The sequence below is a fragment of the Cucurbita pepo genome, chromosome 2 (assembly GCF_057944985.1).
Source record: "Cucurbita pepo subsp. pepo isolate OVF chromosome 2, ASM5794498v1, whole genome shotgun sequence".
In the NCBI taxonomy this organism is placed as follows: Eukaryota; Viridiplantae; Streptophyta; class Magnoliopsida; order Cucurbitales; family Cucurbitaceae; genus Cucurbita; species Cucurbita pepo.
Genome location: NC_141799.1, coordinates 4,602,280 through 4,619,143, shown reverse-complemented (window position 1 = coordinate 4,619,143; position 16,864 = coordinate 4,602,280). Strand labels below are relative to the sequence as shown.

General features: G+C 36.0%; 3 protein-coding genes across 6 annotated transcripts; all 3 read right to left on the bottom strand.

Annotated features, from left to right (window-relative positions):
- Nucleotides 1-2,217: 2,217 nt before the first annotated feature.
- Nucleotides 2,218-8,218, bottom strand: LOC111788404 (universal stress protein PHOS32). Its single transcript, XM_023668739.2, has 3 exons — nt 7,347-8,218; nt 2,729-2,767; nt 2,218-2,555 (listed from the first exon to the last, which is right to left on the bottom strand). The coding sequence occupies exons 1-2, from the start codon at nt 8,116-8,118 to the stop codon at nt 2,760-2,762; spliced, it is 780 nt and encodes a 259-aa protein (XP_023524507.1). The 5' UTR covers nt 8,119-8,218; the 3' UTR covers nt 2,218-2,555; nt 2,729-2,759.
- Nucleotides 2,218-12,447, bottom strand: LOC111788405 (universal stress protein PHOS32). Of its 3 annotated transcripts, XM_023668740.2 has the most exons (3): nt 11,567-12,447; nt 2,729-2,767; nt 2,218-2,555 (listed from the first exon to the last, which is right to left on the bottom strand). In XM_023668740.2, the coding sequence occupies exon 1, from the start codon at nt 12,327-12,329 to the stop codon at nt 11,568-11,570; it is 762 nt and encodes a 253-aa protein (XP_023524508.1). In that variant the 5' UTR covers nt 12,330-12,447; the 3' UTR covers nt 2,218-2,555; nt 2,729-2,767; nt 11,567. The 3 variants fall into 3 exon arrangements, with proteins under 3 accessions (XP_023524508.1, XP_023524510.1, XP_023524509.1); XM_023668742.2 differs by lacking the exons at nt 2,218-2,555; nt 2,729-2,767 and adding an exon at nt 9,847-10,070; XM_023668741.2 differs by lacking the exons at nt 2,218-2,555; nt 2,729-2,767 and adding an exon at nt 9,847-10,066.
- Nucleotides 12,448-15,057: 2,610 nt separating this feature from the next.
- LOC111789371 (uncharacterized) lies at nt 15,058-16,589 on the bottom strand. Of its 2 annotated transcripts, XM_087121699.1 has the most exons (3): nt 16,101-16,589; nt 15,669-15,962; nt 15,436-15,564 (listed from the first exon to the last, which is right to left on the bottom strand). In XM_087121699.1, the coding sequence occupies exons 1-3, from the start codon at nt 16,371-16,373 to the stop codon at nt 15,460-15,462; spliced, it is 672 nt and encodes a 223-aa protein (XP_086977825.1). In that variant the 5' UTR covers nt 16,374-16,589; the 3' UTR covers nt 15,436-15,459. The 2 variants fall into 2 exon arrangements, with proteins under 2 accessions (XP_023525890.2, XP_086977825.1); XM_023670122.2 differs by having other exon boundaries at nt 15,058-15,962; nt 16,101-16,569.
- Between the last annotated feature and the right edge of the window lie 275 nt (nt 16,590-16,864).

Sequence of the window (16,864 nt, the reverse complement as noted above, 5' to 3'; positions counted from 1 at the left end):
GGTTTTGGTTATTTCTTGAGTTTACACTCTTTTTTGAGGAAGAAATGAGTGCACAGCAGGAACTGGTTGTTGGAATTCAACATGATCGAGTTTGGTGTTACTTTTTTCTGGTCAGCCAAACTTGATTTCATTTTAGATCTGTTGGGACTGAGCCTTGCTTTCTTTAGAAGTTATATCTCCTTTGGGTTCCTTTCGGGTTTTTCCTTTGGGTAAATTTTTTTTACCTCCTAATTATTTTGAGAGTGGAACGAAACATTATTTCAAGAGTGTGGAAACGAGAAACATCTGCCAGCCGTGCACTAAACTCATGTGACAAGCCATGAATATGAAAGAATCACCAACGAAAATGAAATTGATGCCTTAGATGACCTAGAATTTAGATGAAAATGAAATTGTGATGATGGGAACGTGGGTGGAGACGGGAAGTCATACTTGGCATTTAGGTATCTAATTCAAAAGAAACTTGTCTACCTACCGGTGGTAGGGAGAATATTTGAAAATTTGAAAATTGTGGACTCAATTATTGAAATTCAAACAAAAATGAAATAAAATATAAAAAATTAAAGTTAAATTATAAATGATTTGTGTTATTTGTTTTTTCTAAAATATATAATAAAGTATTTAAAAAAAAAAAAGTTTATTTTACTAAATACAAAATTAAAGTAAATTGAATTTATATTTTACTAAAAATATGTAATTTATAAAAAAGGAAAAAAAGAGCTAAAATTTTCGACCATAGAAAAGATATGTGGCAGCCTTAATCAGTTGTTGTCAGATACGATACGATGTCTTGAAATTCTAAACGTTTCTTTTAAAAAGTTGAAAATATCAGACCTTATTTAAAATATTGTCTAATTTCTAAATAAAAATAAATGCAATTAAATCTTTATTCTTTTTTGTTTTCAACTTAGTAAATCGATTTTTGAAAATTAAAATTTTTGTACTTTTTAAATTTGATAATATTTTTTTAATTTATTTGAGAATTCGAACGTGGTTTTAAAAAATAAAAACAAAAAATTGTGATGGATCAAACATAATTTCAAAAAATAAAATAGTTAAGACAAAAAAAAAAAATCATAAAATAAAAAATTAGGTAACCAAATGTCTAAATCAAACCCACTTAAAGCGTTTAACAATAAAAAATGCTCATAAATATTTAAAATAATAATAATAATGGAAGCTACTGTTTAATAGACTAAAATACCCCAACTTATTTAGAGTTAAAATTTAATAAATTAAAAGTTTAGTATTAAAATTAATTTACACTTAAATGTATAAACGGAAACATTTATGGGCAAATATTTATTATTATTTTTAAAAAAACAATTTTAAAAAAGATTCAAATATTGGACGAATTAAAAATTAAAATATTATTGAGTTGTAACATATGGGCAAATCATTATTTTATTTTATTTATTTATTTAAAAAGAAAAAGTAGGATTAGCCACAAGGGGACCGAAGGATAAGGTTTTTGTCCCACGAACTCGAAATCGATTCAATTCGGGTTTAGAAAAATATACCCAACCCTAATAGTTCGAGTTGAGTTGGTCCGAATTGTCTTGAATGTACACCCCTATAACTTATCACATTACATAAATTAAATCAATTTAACTTAAAAATAAAATATAAACCCTAAAGCCTTGAGGTTTGGATTTTGCTTATGAATCTAAATATGGATATCGGTATCGACATTGAAAAAACTATATGATTTCATCATTCATCGTATTCTATTTTCAACATTTCCCAACATTTCCTGGGTGGAAAGAATTTCCCTCGTCTAGTTCGGGGTAATGTCCTGTGCTTGCTTTTTACATACAACCACTTACGCACAAAAAAGTCACCATCATTGATCAAAGTAATACGCAGCAACCTAGATAGACAAATCATTATCATCATCTGACAACAAGTGGCTGAAAAAGAAGGATAAAAAGAGAGAAAAGTACTGAATTTCCAATACTTTCAAATTTATCCTTCGTAGAATGGCACGAACACAAATATAGTCATTCTTACATATATTCTCAATCAAAAAATTAGATTGAAGTATGTACTACTTCTACGTTGGATTGAGTTTCAAGTATGTACTACAATAACACTAAGAGTTTTCCCGACCCTGGTACCTAACAACTATTACCTATCCATCCAACATCGAAAACTAGATAGAGTAAGATGGGGATGATAAAAGCATTGAATGAAGGGATAAGGGGGAGATTTTTGGCATTGGAGGACAAAGGAAGTGGGGGTATATTTCACAATTCAACCACTGATGAGAAAAGGAAGCAACATATCAAACTTGTTCCAAGATTTCAGGAATTAGAAAGAAGATAATTAAACGTGGCAAAACAGCGACAAAATGTTAATTGATGATATGAAAACAATAAAACAATTTGAAAAGGGGCAGACATCAACTTCAAATCATTCACACATATTATTTTCTTATTCACCGGTTTCTTCATCTCGGATAACAGGGGATAGGGGCTCTGTTATTCAGACTCAAAACCCATAATCCACTTTGCTTCTCACCTAATCACCATGGCAGCCCAGCTTTTCAACACAAACTACATCAAGAAATACAACCAAAATTAAACAAGGATATACACACAACAGATTATATCAAACTTAAGAATATGATCGGAGGTACGAATATCATCGTTTTGCTTCGTTTTCAGTACGATGATCAATAATAATGAAAACCCAGTTTTAGTTGCATAGATATAAAGACAATCCTTACTTGCATCAGTCTCTGATGTGGATCTTACCAGCTAAACACCTGTGGAAAGAAGCAGGGACAACATGATGTCATTTTACAAAGTCAAACAGAACACAACAAAGCTCGGATGATTGTAGTCTTGTAGATTACAAAGAACAAATATAATCCACATAAATTAGTTTGGATATCAGATCAATATAATCCATACATTTGTTAGCCTATACTCCTATAGAAAAACGTGGCTTCTTTCAATAAGAGAGACACTTTTCAACCTTCCCCCAAAAATGTCTTGAGGTTAAGGCAAGCCTAAGAATAAAATGGGAAACAGAACAACCTTGCACCCCACAAGTTTGCACACCAAGCAAGGTCACAATTTCACCTAACATATATTCTCTTGTTTATAAGAAATCAAGCATCCCAGGAGAACAATCAAAGAATGTACGAGTATATATATACATATAGAAAACAGTCCAACACGGAAGGGACTCCAACCTGAAGGATAAGACAAAGTTGATAGTTATAAAAAGCTTTATTAACCAAGGCCCACAGAGAGGTATTGAACCTAACAACCTCCCATAGCTCCACGTGCCTCTAAAAAGCCTACCATTCCTCTCGAGCCGAATCTCCAAGAAAAAGTGGCAAATAAGCATGCCAGCCAAAGAAGGCCGCATTCTCCCTTGGGGAGACAACAAAATCTCCTCCATCCAAGCCTTACAATCCTTGTTCCATGCTAACAAGACTACACAAGCATCCTCGAATGTGGACGATATTGACTAAGCATAAAGTACAACCCAAAGGATATAATCAAGGTTCTTAGATGCAACTTTGCAATGGGAGCACCTTAGCAGCCCCCTAAGGAATGGTGAATCTCTGCACACAGTCTAAGGTGTTCACCCTTCCATTCAGGACTTGTCTGGCAAACAACATCACCTTCTTGGAGAACTAAATCTTTCCGAGAGAAGAAAACAAAAGGGTGATGGGAGAGGTGAGGCAGTTCGCAGAAGAAATAAGCGAATTAGAAGGGAAGCCCTAGGAAGGAGGAGAACAACGAAAATCTTCACGACCCGAGGAATGAAGGAGTCCCTTAAAAGCAAGAACAAAGAGGCAGCATCCTATGACTCCCTATTACATATATTTAATACTGAGATATGTGAATCCTATCTTGATTGGCCAAAGAATCCTCCCTCCTAGATTAGAAGAAGACGTTGTTGTCACTATATTGCAAGCAAGTAGTGTATATCCTCCTTTAACCAAATCAGAGAACTGAACAAACTCTCACATGCTCAAGACACATGTAACCGTCCCTCGCTCAATCCTTACTCTGGAAGGTTCAGAAAAATAAAAATGACTAAAGAAAAATACTCAGTGAGCAACTTTCACACTTTAAAACACATTTTCCTTCCAAAGTATTTATTAAGAACACGAAAAAAACAAGCAAATTAAGGATCACAAAATTCTCGATCAAAACATGCAGGTTTATTCATTGATAACGCCATGAATCAATCATGAGTTCATAACAATCACTTAAAAAGTGTGGAACTCATGTAAGTGAATAACTTCACACACTAATTTATATTTCCAAAGAATGATAGTTGCATAATTTGATAGTAAAAGAATGTAATTAATAGCTGAAATTTTTTGCCTCGAGTAATAATAACTAACAGAGTACAAGAACTGTTGGCTGTTCTTTGTCACAAATGGTAAAGCAAAATATTGAAATTCCCCATTTATTTCTCTGTCTTCCTCTGTTATTTTATAGAACCCACGCACAATGAATGTAAAACCCAACTTTGCTGCCTACAACTTACTCTCGGTCCTAAATTATTATAGTTTAGAAGTCACAAAATGTTGGATTTAAAAGCCTATGCTACCTCTTTCTTTCAAAAAGAATTAATACAATTGAGCCAATCTGTCAAAGATCCCAATCAAACTTCATCCACAACAGTGAAGGAATCCAACACACACACACACACACACACACACACACACACACACACACACACAATAAATAAATATTCAACTAAAATTCTATACTATCTAAATTTCAAATAAATGTCCTGCTAAACGATAGTTTCTCTTATTTTACAAAGGGTGACCAAATGTAATTTCTTTTCGAACTTATCTTGATAGGTTATTTCAAACAAATTTCAACTCGTTCAAGATTATTTTTATACAATGGGTAATATATACAGCATTTTAACCAAAATAAAATAAAATAAAATAAAAAATCCATTACAAAAGAAAAAATAAAATAAAATAAACTTATATATGTTCAGTCATCAAGAGGGACTTGAGACTCCAAACAATCAATTCATAAACCATAAACCATAATTTTCCTTTTGAAAGTAAATAAAAAAAATTAAAATATCAAAATTATAAATTTTTGTGTGGTGCATTGAGAACACGAGGATAGGAAGAATAAAAACATAAAGATCGCTCCCAATATTTTAACATGCAAGGGAATGATAAATTTCCATCTCCGGCAGAAACAGGGCGTACTCGCTCATCCATTCACGATAACAGGCACTTGAATCAATAAACTAGCATTTATACTACAACAATAAATAAAGGCAGACTCTAGAACAAAATTTGGCTGTGCGCCATAACCATGAGCTCCTACTAACTATCAAACCATGCTTATATTTTTTTGATCAAATATTAATGGATTCACTTATTAAAATGCAATATAAATAAACCAACAACTTTTCTCCTAAAAAAGTAAAAAGTTTAAGTCGGCGAGTTCTATTATTTTCTCTGTAGTATCTTTCAAGTCTCAACTCCCCCAAATACCATGTAAATAGTTTGGTGGCTTCTTATATCAGGCTGTTGTATGTCCCTTTCATATTCTTTCAAATTATTTTAAGGAAGTTGGATTCTCGTGGAAAAGAAAAAAGTACCATGCTAATGCAAGAGTAATAGCATACATAAATTTAAATCGTTGCTTCCACAATCTTCCAATTAGTGCAACAAAAGCAAACTGATAGTTAGAAAAGGGTTTGGATAATTTACACCATGATTAGGCAACTATAATAATATGCTCCCATAAAAGAGGAAAAGATCAACCCCCACAAAGAACTTATCAAATCTTTCTAATCAAAAGGTTCAAAGATCAGCTCTAATAAACTTCACAAAGAGATTTAGATTTTGCTTTGAAAGGATGACAGCTGAAGCCAGTTTAAAGAAAGCTATTCATAATCATTGAAAGAACAAAATGCTTATCAAACGAGAGATGGCCCAAGATTCTTCATTATATTTGCAAATTAAGCACCAATTACGGGGAAAGACAACTGTATCCAAAATCCAACATGAAAACATTTACTTTCTTAGGGCTATAAACATTCCAAGTCCACTTGCAAAGGAATGGATCAGGATATAAAAATGCTTGGGAATATCTAGCAAAAAGCACTTACAACCGAAATCATCTGAGAGGAAGGAGGTAGCAACTACTAATGAGTAATGAGGTCTGTAAGTGATATCCATTTGGCAGTCTCATGATTGTTGAAGCTCCTTTTGAAGGCTAAATCGCAAGAAGACGACTTAAATTTCCACACAAGATTGATAAGATACTTTTTACTGTTTGAGTATCCTTGCGATTGTCAATCCAAAGATCCTCCTAGAATTTGATGTTTTCAATATTGCCTCACTACCAACTTATTCAGTCTACAAGAAGATTCTTCATTTAAAATATGTCCTTCCACAAACCTTTAGAATGTTTGACAAGGAAAGGCCTAAACCTCCAATCTCCTTATAAACTTTGTATTTAGAAGTCACCGCTTTCCTCCAAACAGCATTTTTCGCACAGGAGAATCCACAAAGTGATTTAGTAAGAAGATATTGAATCTTGTATGAACTATTCTAAGACCCCTAAGAGAATCTATTGTCTTACTTTTTTCCAGTTGACTAAATACGCACCTCCTTCCTTCTTGTTACAATCCCAATTTAAATATCTTATAAGCTTCTCAATACTATAGACGGCTTTTTTAGACATGAGAGAAACAGACATCTAGCAAGTTGGAACTTGGGAGGGTGATGAAAAGAAAGAATAATACTTGAAAGAGTTAATGTATCATATTTAGAAAGGACTGAGCTCTTCCAATCCACCCTCTCCATCTAGGGACAAGATCTTTAGCTTCAAGGGTAGAACACAAGAAACTCTAGCCAACATCATAAAGATCTTTTTTTAAGATCAAATTTCAACTTCAAGTAATGTCTTCTGAATATCAAACACACAGCATGTACATTTGGGGAATCAGCCATGTTCCCAATGAGGCAGGCAAAGGAACTTTGCGAAAACATCAGTCACTCGAGACGAGAAGAACTTTGAACTGACATTATCAGAATTTAAGCACCCATGGAACATTAAAAGAAGAATTTAAGAGGCAACTCATAATAATTTTACTCATTTTCCTAATATCCCGAAGGTCATGATCACCAAATCCCAGTTTCCCATATATTGAGAGTAAATCCGCAACCGCAATGCTCTCTAAATAGAAGTTACGAGATGTACTACGCATAAGATTCAAAAATACTCAGGAGATTATAATAACATTGCGATAATCGCTTCTAGTTTTAGAAATCAAGCAAAGACCATCATCAGTAACAAGGTAAAAACCAATCTCAGGGAACAGAGATGCCTGACCTTTCGGCTCCACTTTCTCTGCGGCAGATTTTTTCTGGGCGTTATCGTCCTTTTTCGCTACAGCTACAGAACCGCTACCGATCCCAACATCTTTCTCATCAGGAAAACGCACCACCACTACAGGACAAGCGCAATGATGCACACAATAATCGCTAACGCTCCCGAGCCCACTGTCATTTCCACGCTTCGCAGCACCAAAACCCCGACTGCCCATGATCAGGGCATTCAGCCCCAATCTCTCCACTTCCAAACAAAGTCTCTCTCTCATATCATGATCCTTCACTATGTGAATCTTGTACGGAATCTGAACATCTTTCAAAGGCTTAGCTAAATCGGCAGCTTTGGAGGCAGTAAATGCATCGAAATCGTCCTCCATTTTACGTTTCGAGCGCTCGGTGCGGTTCTGCGGATGACTGTTTTCAGAATTCGCAGCATCCTGATCGTCGGGATTATCACCGGGGGTATCGAGAGTAATGTCGATAGAGCCCCAATCGGCGCCGAAGAGGACGGAAGTAGGGCTAACATGGAGGAGAATAACAGCATCACCAGGGCGAATGTAGTGTTGAACAGCCCAATGAACAGCATAAGCACTCTCCTCGGAAAGGTCAACAGCCACCCCAATCTTACGGCGGGCACCAGCGGTGGGGGTGGGGGTGGCGACGGGAGTAGAGGTGGAGTGATGGCGAGGGGAGGCAGGATGGTGAATTTTGATGTTGGGTAGTTGCGGGTCAGGTTCTAAGGAGGAATTTCGGAGATGGTTCAGAGAATCCATGGAGAAATCAAATTTTGGGATAGAGAAATTCTGAGAAATTATGGAAGAACAGCAGAAATTATGGAAGAACAGGTCAGAAGAATGAAGGAGTAAAATAGAAGAAATGGAAGATTTGAGAGAATGTTTAGAGGAGAAATTTGTTTGAATGGGCTGTTCTTAATGGGCTTAATCACAGGCCTCTCCTAATTTATGGGCCCATGTTTTTTGAGAATCTAAAAATTAAGATAATATATCGTGGATCAAATAGTTACTTAAAATAAAACCAAAAAATTGATAATTTCCCTCACTATATATATCATATATATTAGTTATTTTAAAATGGCACTTAATATTAGGTTTTTTTTTTTCTTGAAATAATTGATTTTTTATGTATATATTACATTAAAAATAATTGTTGGTTTTAACCCGATCATGCAATTTTATGTCGAAAATGAAATACGTGCATTTGTTATATTGAATTGAGGAAAATAGTTAATAAGGACACTATTATGTCAACCAACTCAAAACCTCGATAATACAATGAGCCTATATGAAAATCTCTTCCCGATCATGGAGGACGCTTACTATGAAATCCCATATTGGTTGGAGAGAAGAACGAAGAGCATTCCTTATAACCGTGTGAAAACCTTAACCTTTCCTTAAGAGACGCATTTTAAAACTGTGAGATTGACGACGATATGTAATGGGTCAAAGTAGACAATACTTGCTAGCGATAGACTTGAGCTGTTACACTTACTATCAATAAAGTAAGCCGAAGTTGACAAGGTAGGGGTTGAGAGATGGATTGCCAAACGCTCTACTAAAAATGCGTGAATAAACCTCGTTGGCAACCCGAGAATTCTTGAATTCTCGTGGTACATAACTAATGACGTGTCAAATTGTGGTAGAAAAAAGTATGTCTGAAGGGAGAACTACAAATTCTTCCCTTCATATTGGAAAGAAATTCATAATTACTCACAAAGACTTAAGCTCTAAGGAAAGCATCAAAACAGCTAAGTCAAAAGAGTAATATCCTCCAAACTCTGTTCCTAATCCATTACCTACCTTTATTGCTTGATTTAGAGACCGTTTCCGACAGAAAAACAAATGAATACATAAGATTTTCAGAAAGTGCTCTTAAGTCTAGTCTCACAAAAATGGCTGAGAGAATTGATCAAATCTCAACCCTATTCAAAAGTACACTGTGAGATCTCATATCGATTGGAGAGGGGAACGAGCGCCAACGAAGACGTTGGGTCCCTAAGGGGAGTGGATTGTGAGATCCCGCATTGGTTGGAGAGGGAAACGAATCATTCTTTATAAAGGTGTGGAAACCTCTCCCTAGCAAACGTGTTTTAAAAATCTTGAGGGAAAGCTCAAAAAGGACCATATCTACGAGTGGCGAGCTTGGGTTGTTTCAAACCTTCCCTACTAAGGTTATGACCCTAAGGGAGGATGAGCAACAAAGTGCACCCATGTCACCCACAAAGTTATGCTAACCTACCAGCCAATTCACAATTGATACCAACCACCGGGTATTTCTCCCACAATTCATTCTAAACCAAAAATGAAACCAACCATGTGAACAATCATATCTAGCAAAAGAGTCCTCCCTCCAAGGTCGAAAGATCCATTGTCGTCGGAAATCATTGAAACATCATATACACATAGCGATCGGGACATGAATACAAATATAATAATATGCATCGAGTATAATTCACTAAAAATGTAAAAATTTGCTCCTATAGATAAAGAAAAACTTGCATTCATACTACATAGATGATAGAACAAAACATGACTTAACAGCAGTAACTGTGACCCCTGCCTCCGAAATATGGTAAGCTGGATTTACTAGTTTATTACATATATAATAAACAAGTTAAAAGTTACATTCCACCTAAAATATTGACAGTAGAAGCTCTTACCTAGGTTGCCAAGTTATGTTCTTTTCGATATTAAGTCCTTCTATCTTCCTTCCCCAAATTGGATGTAGAGAGATTAGAAAAAGAAAAAAACAACCAAAACAAAAACATTCATATTATGTCAGTAAATGAATCCATGTTTCTGTAGGAATATTTCTCTAATCTCACATCATGAGTAGTGTGAGATCCTACCTCGGTTGGAGAGAGGAACGAAACATTCTTTAAAAGGGTATGGAAACCTCTCCCTAGCAAACATTCTTGATGAGGCTGATGACGATACATAACGGGTCAAAGTAGACAATATCTGCTAGTGGTGGGCTTGAGCTGTTACAAATGGTATTAGAGCTAGGCACTGAGCAGTGTGCCAGCGAGGACGCTAGGCCCTCAAGGGGGGATTGTGAGATCCCACGTCGGTTGGACTTCGGTCCTTATAAGAGTGTGGAAACCTCTCCCTAGTAGACACGTTTTAAAAACCTTGAGGAGAAGCCCAAAGAGGACAATATCTGCTAACAGTGGTGTAACGACCCAGAACCACCGCTAGCAGATATTGTCCTCTTTGGGCTTTCCATTTTGGGCTTCTCCTCAAGGCTCTAAAACACGTCTGCTAAGGGAAGGTTTCCACACCCTTATAAATGGTGTTTTGTTCTCCTCCCAACCAATGTGGGACATCACAATCCACCCCCCCTTCGGGGCCCAGCGTCCTTGCTGGCACTCGTTCCTTTCTCCAATTGATGTGGGACCGCCACCAAATCCACCCCCTTCGAGGCCCAGCGTCCTTACTAGGACACCACCTCGTGTCTACCCCCCTTCGGGGAACCGCAAGAAGGCACGCACATCGTCCGGTGTCTAGCTCTGATACCATTTTTAATAGCCCAGATTCACCGCTAGCAGATATTGTCCTCTTTGGGCTTCCCCTCAAGACTTTAAAACGTGTCTGCTAGGGAAGGTTTCCACACCCTTATAAAGGGTGTTATGTTCCCCTTCCCAACCAACGTGGGAAATCACAAGTGGACTTGGGTTGTTTGATTGTAATGTTTTAACCAATTGAGCATGCTTGGGTTGGCAAGAGCTAAACCGGTAATTCGGTAATTAAGGACGCCAAGGCATTAAACTAGAATACTAAGTTCAGAGTGAGTTTAGGATGACTTTTGATAATAGCATTTTCAACTGAAGAAAGAACAGTCATTTTCAGAGTTTAATCAAATCATAGTTTCCTCTGTACCGCTTCAAGATCATCATGCAACGTTGCTCTTTTGATAAGAAACGTTCATTCAAAATGCTCAGCCAACCCAGTTGAAAGTATATATAATCAACATATAATACGTTCAGCCTTCAACTACACACAGCATAATTACATTAAGTTATTGAAAGCAAGAACAGAAACAAGTTCGCCATAGCCATGCCCTTCTAAACTAACATGAAAATGGAAAATACTTGGCAAATTTATAACGTTCTAAGCATATTCAACTTCGCTCGAATGGAAAACTAAATTGAATCGCTTATGGAACCCATAACAATACAAGAAGCAGCAAACAGAGATATCTAACCTTAAGACTCCACCGCTTCCTCTGCCTCGGATTTCATCTCGGCGTCGTCCTCCTTCTTCAGCGCCACCACAGCGCCGCCCTCCTTCTCGTCCGGAAACCGAACCACTACCACAGGACACACACAATGATGAACACAATAATCGCTAACACTTCCAAGCCCGCCGTCGTTACCGCGCTTTGCTGCTCCAAAGCCCCGACTGCCCATGATTAGTGCATTGAGCCCCAACCTCTCCACTTCCAAACACAGCCTCTCTCTCATGTCGTGATCCTTCACTATGTGAATCTTGTATGGAATCTGAGCATCTTTTATAGGTTTAGCTAGTTCGGCAGCTTTCGAGGCAGTGAAGGCGTCAAAATCATCCTCCAATTTACGCTTTGACCGCTCGCTGCGGTTCTGATGTTGATTGTTTTCACCATCGCCCGGATCCTCGTCATCGGGACTATCAACGGCGGTATTCAGAGAAATGTCGATGGAGCCCCAATCGGCGCCGAAGAGTACAGAGGTAGGGCTGACGTGGAGAAGAATAACAGCATCACCGGGGCGAAGGTAGTGTTGGACAGCCCAGCGGACGGCAAAAGCACTCTCTTCAGAAAGGTCGACAGCGACGCCAATCTTACGTCGGGCGCCACCAGTAGGGGTGGAATTGGCGGCGGCGGCGGCGGCGGAGGGGTGACGAGGGGAGGCCGGATGGTGAATCTTGATGGAGGGAAGTTGGGGGTCAGTATCTAAGGTGGGATTCCGAAGCTGGTGCTGAGGATCCATGAAGAAATTTGGAAGTGGGATTGAGAAATTCAAGAGAATGTAAGCTCGGAGATTTCGGGGGAACTGGTACGGAATGGAAAACGACAGTGAAACGGAGTGAAAGACAAGGAAGATGAGGGGAATGTTTTAGACGAAGATGCTTTTTTTAATGGGCCATTATTCAATGGGCTTTCAAACGAACGCGAAATCGTGGGCCTGCTTGAATCTTGGCCCAGTTGATGACTCCTACTATTTTGGGGAGAAAAAAGGATAGAAATATTTCCATTTTTATCCCATAATTTAACGATATTGCTAGTATTTGCCCCTCCTAAACTTTTAATTTTACTACAAATTTAATAATTAAAAAAAAAAACTTGAATTACTGCCTTCAATTCTTAGATTATAGGATTTTATTCGAATAATGCCAATTTATTAGGTCTATATTAATTCATGTTTTGAGAATAAAAAATTTACATTCAGTATTTTGTCTAAGGTTGGGAATAACAAATTCAACATCTATTTTTTATTCACTAAAATTATAAGCTAAAACGAAGAAGTTTTAGTCGGAACAAGATAGCCAATGTGATGATGTGGCGACAGTATTTGTTGGATCGGTATGGCAATCTAGAGGGGTGAATAGGATTTTAACGATAAAAGTGTTTAAACGTGATTAAATTTACTAATGATAAACTTTTTACAAACAAGTATAAGATGATAATTAGTGTAACAAAATAATTGAAGTCAAAACAATAATTGAGTAGAACATGCGATAAATTGCAATAATAATTTTGAAATTAAAAAGGAATGAGTTATAAAATATGACACCCTAGTTTTATAGTGGTTCGGTCAAATTCGACCTACTCCACTTCCCAATCGCCTATTGGGAATTTGAATAAAAACTTTCTCGACTCTTTCTCCGGATCAGAGCCAAACTGCTACACCGCTCTTTTTACGAGTTTAAGAGCAAACTCAATCCTTTCCATGGCGCAGGATGAAACCGGTACAAGTATTTGAATTTGGTAGCAACACACCACAACCCTCTCAAATGGTAGATTTATAATTTGAAACACTCACAACTATTTCCTCACAATACAGTAATAATCCCTCTCAAGAATAAGATGAACAGAAATAAACTTGGAAGCTTAGAGAGACTATCCTCTCAAGAATAAGATGAACAAAAATAAACTTGGAAGCTTAAAGAGAGTATCAAAACAATGCTCATAACAATGACAAATTCAAAATTTATTATAAATATAATAATAATAAAATATACGTGAGTAATCATTAAAATTTTAAAATATAATAATATAATAATATAATATAGTAATAATAAAAATTCATGTAAACAGTTAGATTCAAATTTATATTTTATAAAAATAATTTTATTTTAAATATAAAAATAAGAAAAACTCCACCATTTGTTATTCTTCAAAAATTATAAGTGTCTTACTTTGATTTGTCTATCATTTTGATTTAGGTGCCACATCATTACGTCGAGTATGTTGTCTCGATTGTAATTTCTTCGTTTTAACTCTGTTTTGAGAGATTGAAAAGTAGTTGAAATTGTTATTCCTAATCTTAAACCGTATGTTCAAAATACTTAAAATTATTAATAATTAAGAGTAGATTGATTGAAATTAATTAAAATGAGATTAAGGGCCAAAAAGCCAATATCATAGTATTGACATTTATAACTTTGGTAGAGTAACAAATGGTAAGTTTTCAATTACTTTTAAATTGAAATAAAATTATTTAAATTATAAAAATAAACCGTTACTCAAATTATTTTTATTAATATTATATATATATATATATATATATATATATTACTTTTTATCTATATTTAAATACAACTCTCAAATATTTATTTTAAGTTACTATTTAAATATAGTTTAATTTATCGAGATATATAAGACTGACTAAGACGTTAGAAGCTCGAATATTCACGTGATCTGAAAAATTAAAATTTCGCTATTTTTTATTTTAATGTTAGATAAATAGCCCATTATGATCGGTTATATACAAATCTATTAACTTTTAAATAGATTTAAGTATTCACACGTGTTTTTCGTACTCTTTTTTTTATTTTCGTGTTTTGTTTTTCAAATTATGTTTTTCGGGTTTCAATTTACTTTTAAATGTCTATGACCGGTCGATTCCATTCACAACTTTTAGTATGCCTATTGTTACAAGTCTATCAATGATAGCAATTTATTACTTCTATCACTTATTGGCTACCTATACCAAGACTAACACTTAATTAGTAGTAATTTAGATTTCAATCACAATATATGTCGTTTATTTGTGATCAAATGTTATAACTGATAAACTAGCATAATAATTATACACAGTTCGAGAGGATTACTCTTTTTACTGTTATTTGGTTGATTCTTCCATATTTGCAAATTTTCCGAGTTGCATTAAAACTTTTTTGTAGACAAATTCAAATTGGTTAGGTAGATGGGTGACGGTAATAGTTTGAATATAATTCACAACCCAACCCTTTATTTTTTTATTGAGTTGAATTGAGTTGTTCTGTTTTTCATTTTTTACTAGCGTACTAAAATATTTACTTATCCACGATATAACTCATATTTATAACTAAAATCTCATACAACTCAAAATTCAAATATTATTAGCATCTACGTCAAATATTTTTAATATTCATGAGAACCGTGTTTTCTGTATTGATCGTTGACATAACTAAAATTTAAATATATTCAACTAAGATGAAAAAAGAAACCGCACCTTGAGTCTTATAATTTGGGTTGGATAATACGAATTATGTACATGTGAGTGTGTTATTAACAAAAATATTTACATCAGAATTGTACAGAGACCATTCTTAATTAGCACAGTTTGACAAACCAATCAAACTCACTAAGGTTGAAAGCTTCTACTCTACACATTTACATTGTGATTTTATGGAGAAAGAAAACATCAATTAATGTGAGAATTTCACGGTACTTCCTTTTTTTTTTTTTTTTTTTTTGTGTGTGTTGAGAATTGGTAAATTTGTTTCTCGTTCATATCTGTCACGAACAAACTCGAAATGACGTTTTTCAAATTCATATCGAAAAATGCATGAAACGCCATTTCGAATCTTTCTGGCGCCATTTGGCAGTTAGGTCAATCAATGTGTGTGATTGAATTACGAACAGCCGAACGATCTCTGTTCAGAAATCCTTCCAGGATGGTTCTCTTCTTGTATTCGTCGGAACTCATGGCCGCCGCACTGGCCTTGTCGTCCGGCGACCTGAATCCGATTTCACGGCGGTAAAAATGGAAACAGAGGATCCAAATCGAAGTGCACACAGTAGCTCCGATTTTTTCCCATAAAATCAAGCTTAGAAGACCTACCAATAGAACAAACCAACAGCGGGAGGTTTTTCTGAGATTAATCTGCCTGAGCAAGCGATTCGAGGCAGTTGGATGAAATCGAAATGATATTTCGTTGATTTCCGGGGAGGTAGGAGACGAACTGCAGAATGAGGCGGATGAAAATGGCGCAGAAATGCGCGAAGAACAGGTAGAATAGTTGCGGAAATTTGGATCTGATGATCTGCTGCTAATTGAAGACAGAAGTTGACGTCTCTGATTCTCCTCATTCGAATTTTCCTTCTGTTTTCGTTTCCTTTTTCTGATCTTCTTCGCCTGCAACACTCAAAGAACATCCGAAATCCGCGTTAGGAAAATCAATCGAATAATCGAAAAATGTCAACCATAGAAAAAGAAAAACAGAGAACGAAATTAGCGTTTCATTTCAAAAGCTGTCAGAATCAGCGGACAAACCAATGAAGTTCCGAATAAGACGGCCTTAAGCGCACGCGACAAAGCACCACCGCCGCCTCCCTTTTTCTGGCGACCAGAAACGTTGCCGCATCCATCAAACGGCTGCACATTGTGAAGCATCATACCGTTCCTCTCTTCCACCGCCATGAACGGAAAAACCTGTTCGTCTGCAGCGTCCACACCTCGCACCGTCCTGACAGGGCCGCTGGAAGCCGTCGATCGGAAACACGGAAAGAACTTCTTCTTCGATTTGGTTGCAGCGAAGGAGTCCATCGAACCTAAAACTCGAAAATCGGAGGTGTTTTTCGTGCAGTTTACGAGGATTCAGCAAAGCGTTTGAGAGGCTAGAAAATCTGATGGAACTGCGGAACAAGGATCCGATGAGGAAATGGAGAACCTGAAGAAGCAGAACAGCTGGCGGTGTGTTCATGGAGGGGATTTGCGTGTGGCCTATGAGTTTTGGAGGGCTAGGGGCTGGCGACTATATAGGGCGCGACTCGTCTGGATTCACCGTTAAGAGCCATTAGACTAATAATCGAGGTGTTCTATTTCTCGTGGACACACAATTTTTTAAACACTAAAATAGATTATTGGCTATTGTTTTATAAAGGCTAAATTATATATATTAAAATATAGCATTAACTTTATAAATATTTATAAAACATAAGAAAATAAGATAATAAAATTAAAATTAATCATTAATTTAAAAAAATAAAAAATTGATACACTCCTAAAATTAAAATTTCAATATTAATGTTGTTATA

What these genes read in the sequence shown, in the direction of transcription:
- LOC111789371 (XM_023670122.2), bottom strand. Translation starts at nt 16,373, where the DNA reads ATGGACTCCTTCGCTGCAACCAAATCGAAGAAGAAGTTCTTTCCGTGT. An exon ending in TCTTATTCGGAACTTCATTG is followed by an intron (nt 15,963 to 16,100) that starts GTTTGTCCGCTG and finishes TGAGTGTTGCAG; the next exon opens with GCGAAGAAGATCAGAAAAAG.
- LOC111788404 (XM_023668739.2), bottom strand. Translation starts at nt 8,118, where the DNA reads ATGGATTCTCTGAACCATCTCCGAAATTCCTCCTTAGAACCTGACCCG.
- LOC111788405 (XM_023668740.2), bottom strand. Translation starts at nt 12,329, where the DNA reads ATGGATCCTCAGCACCAGCTTCGGAATCCCACCTTAGATACTGACCCC.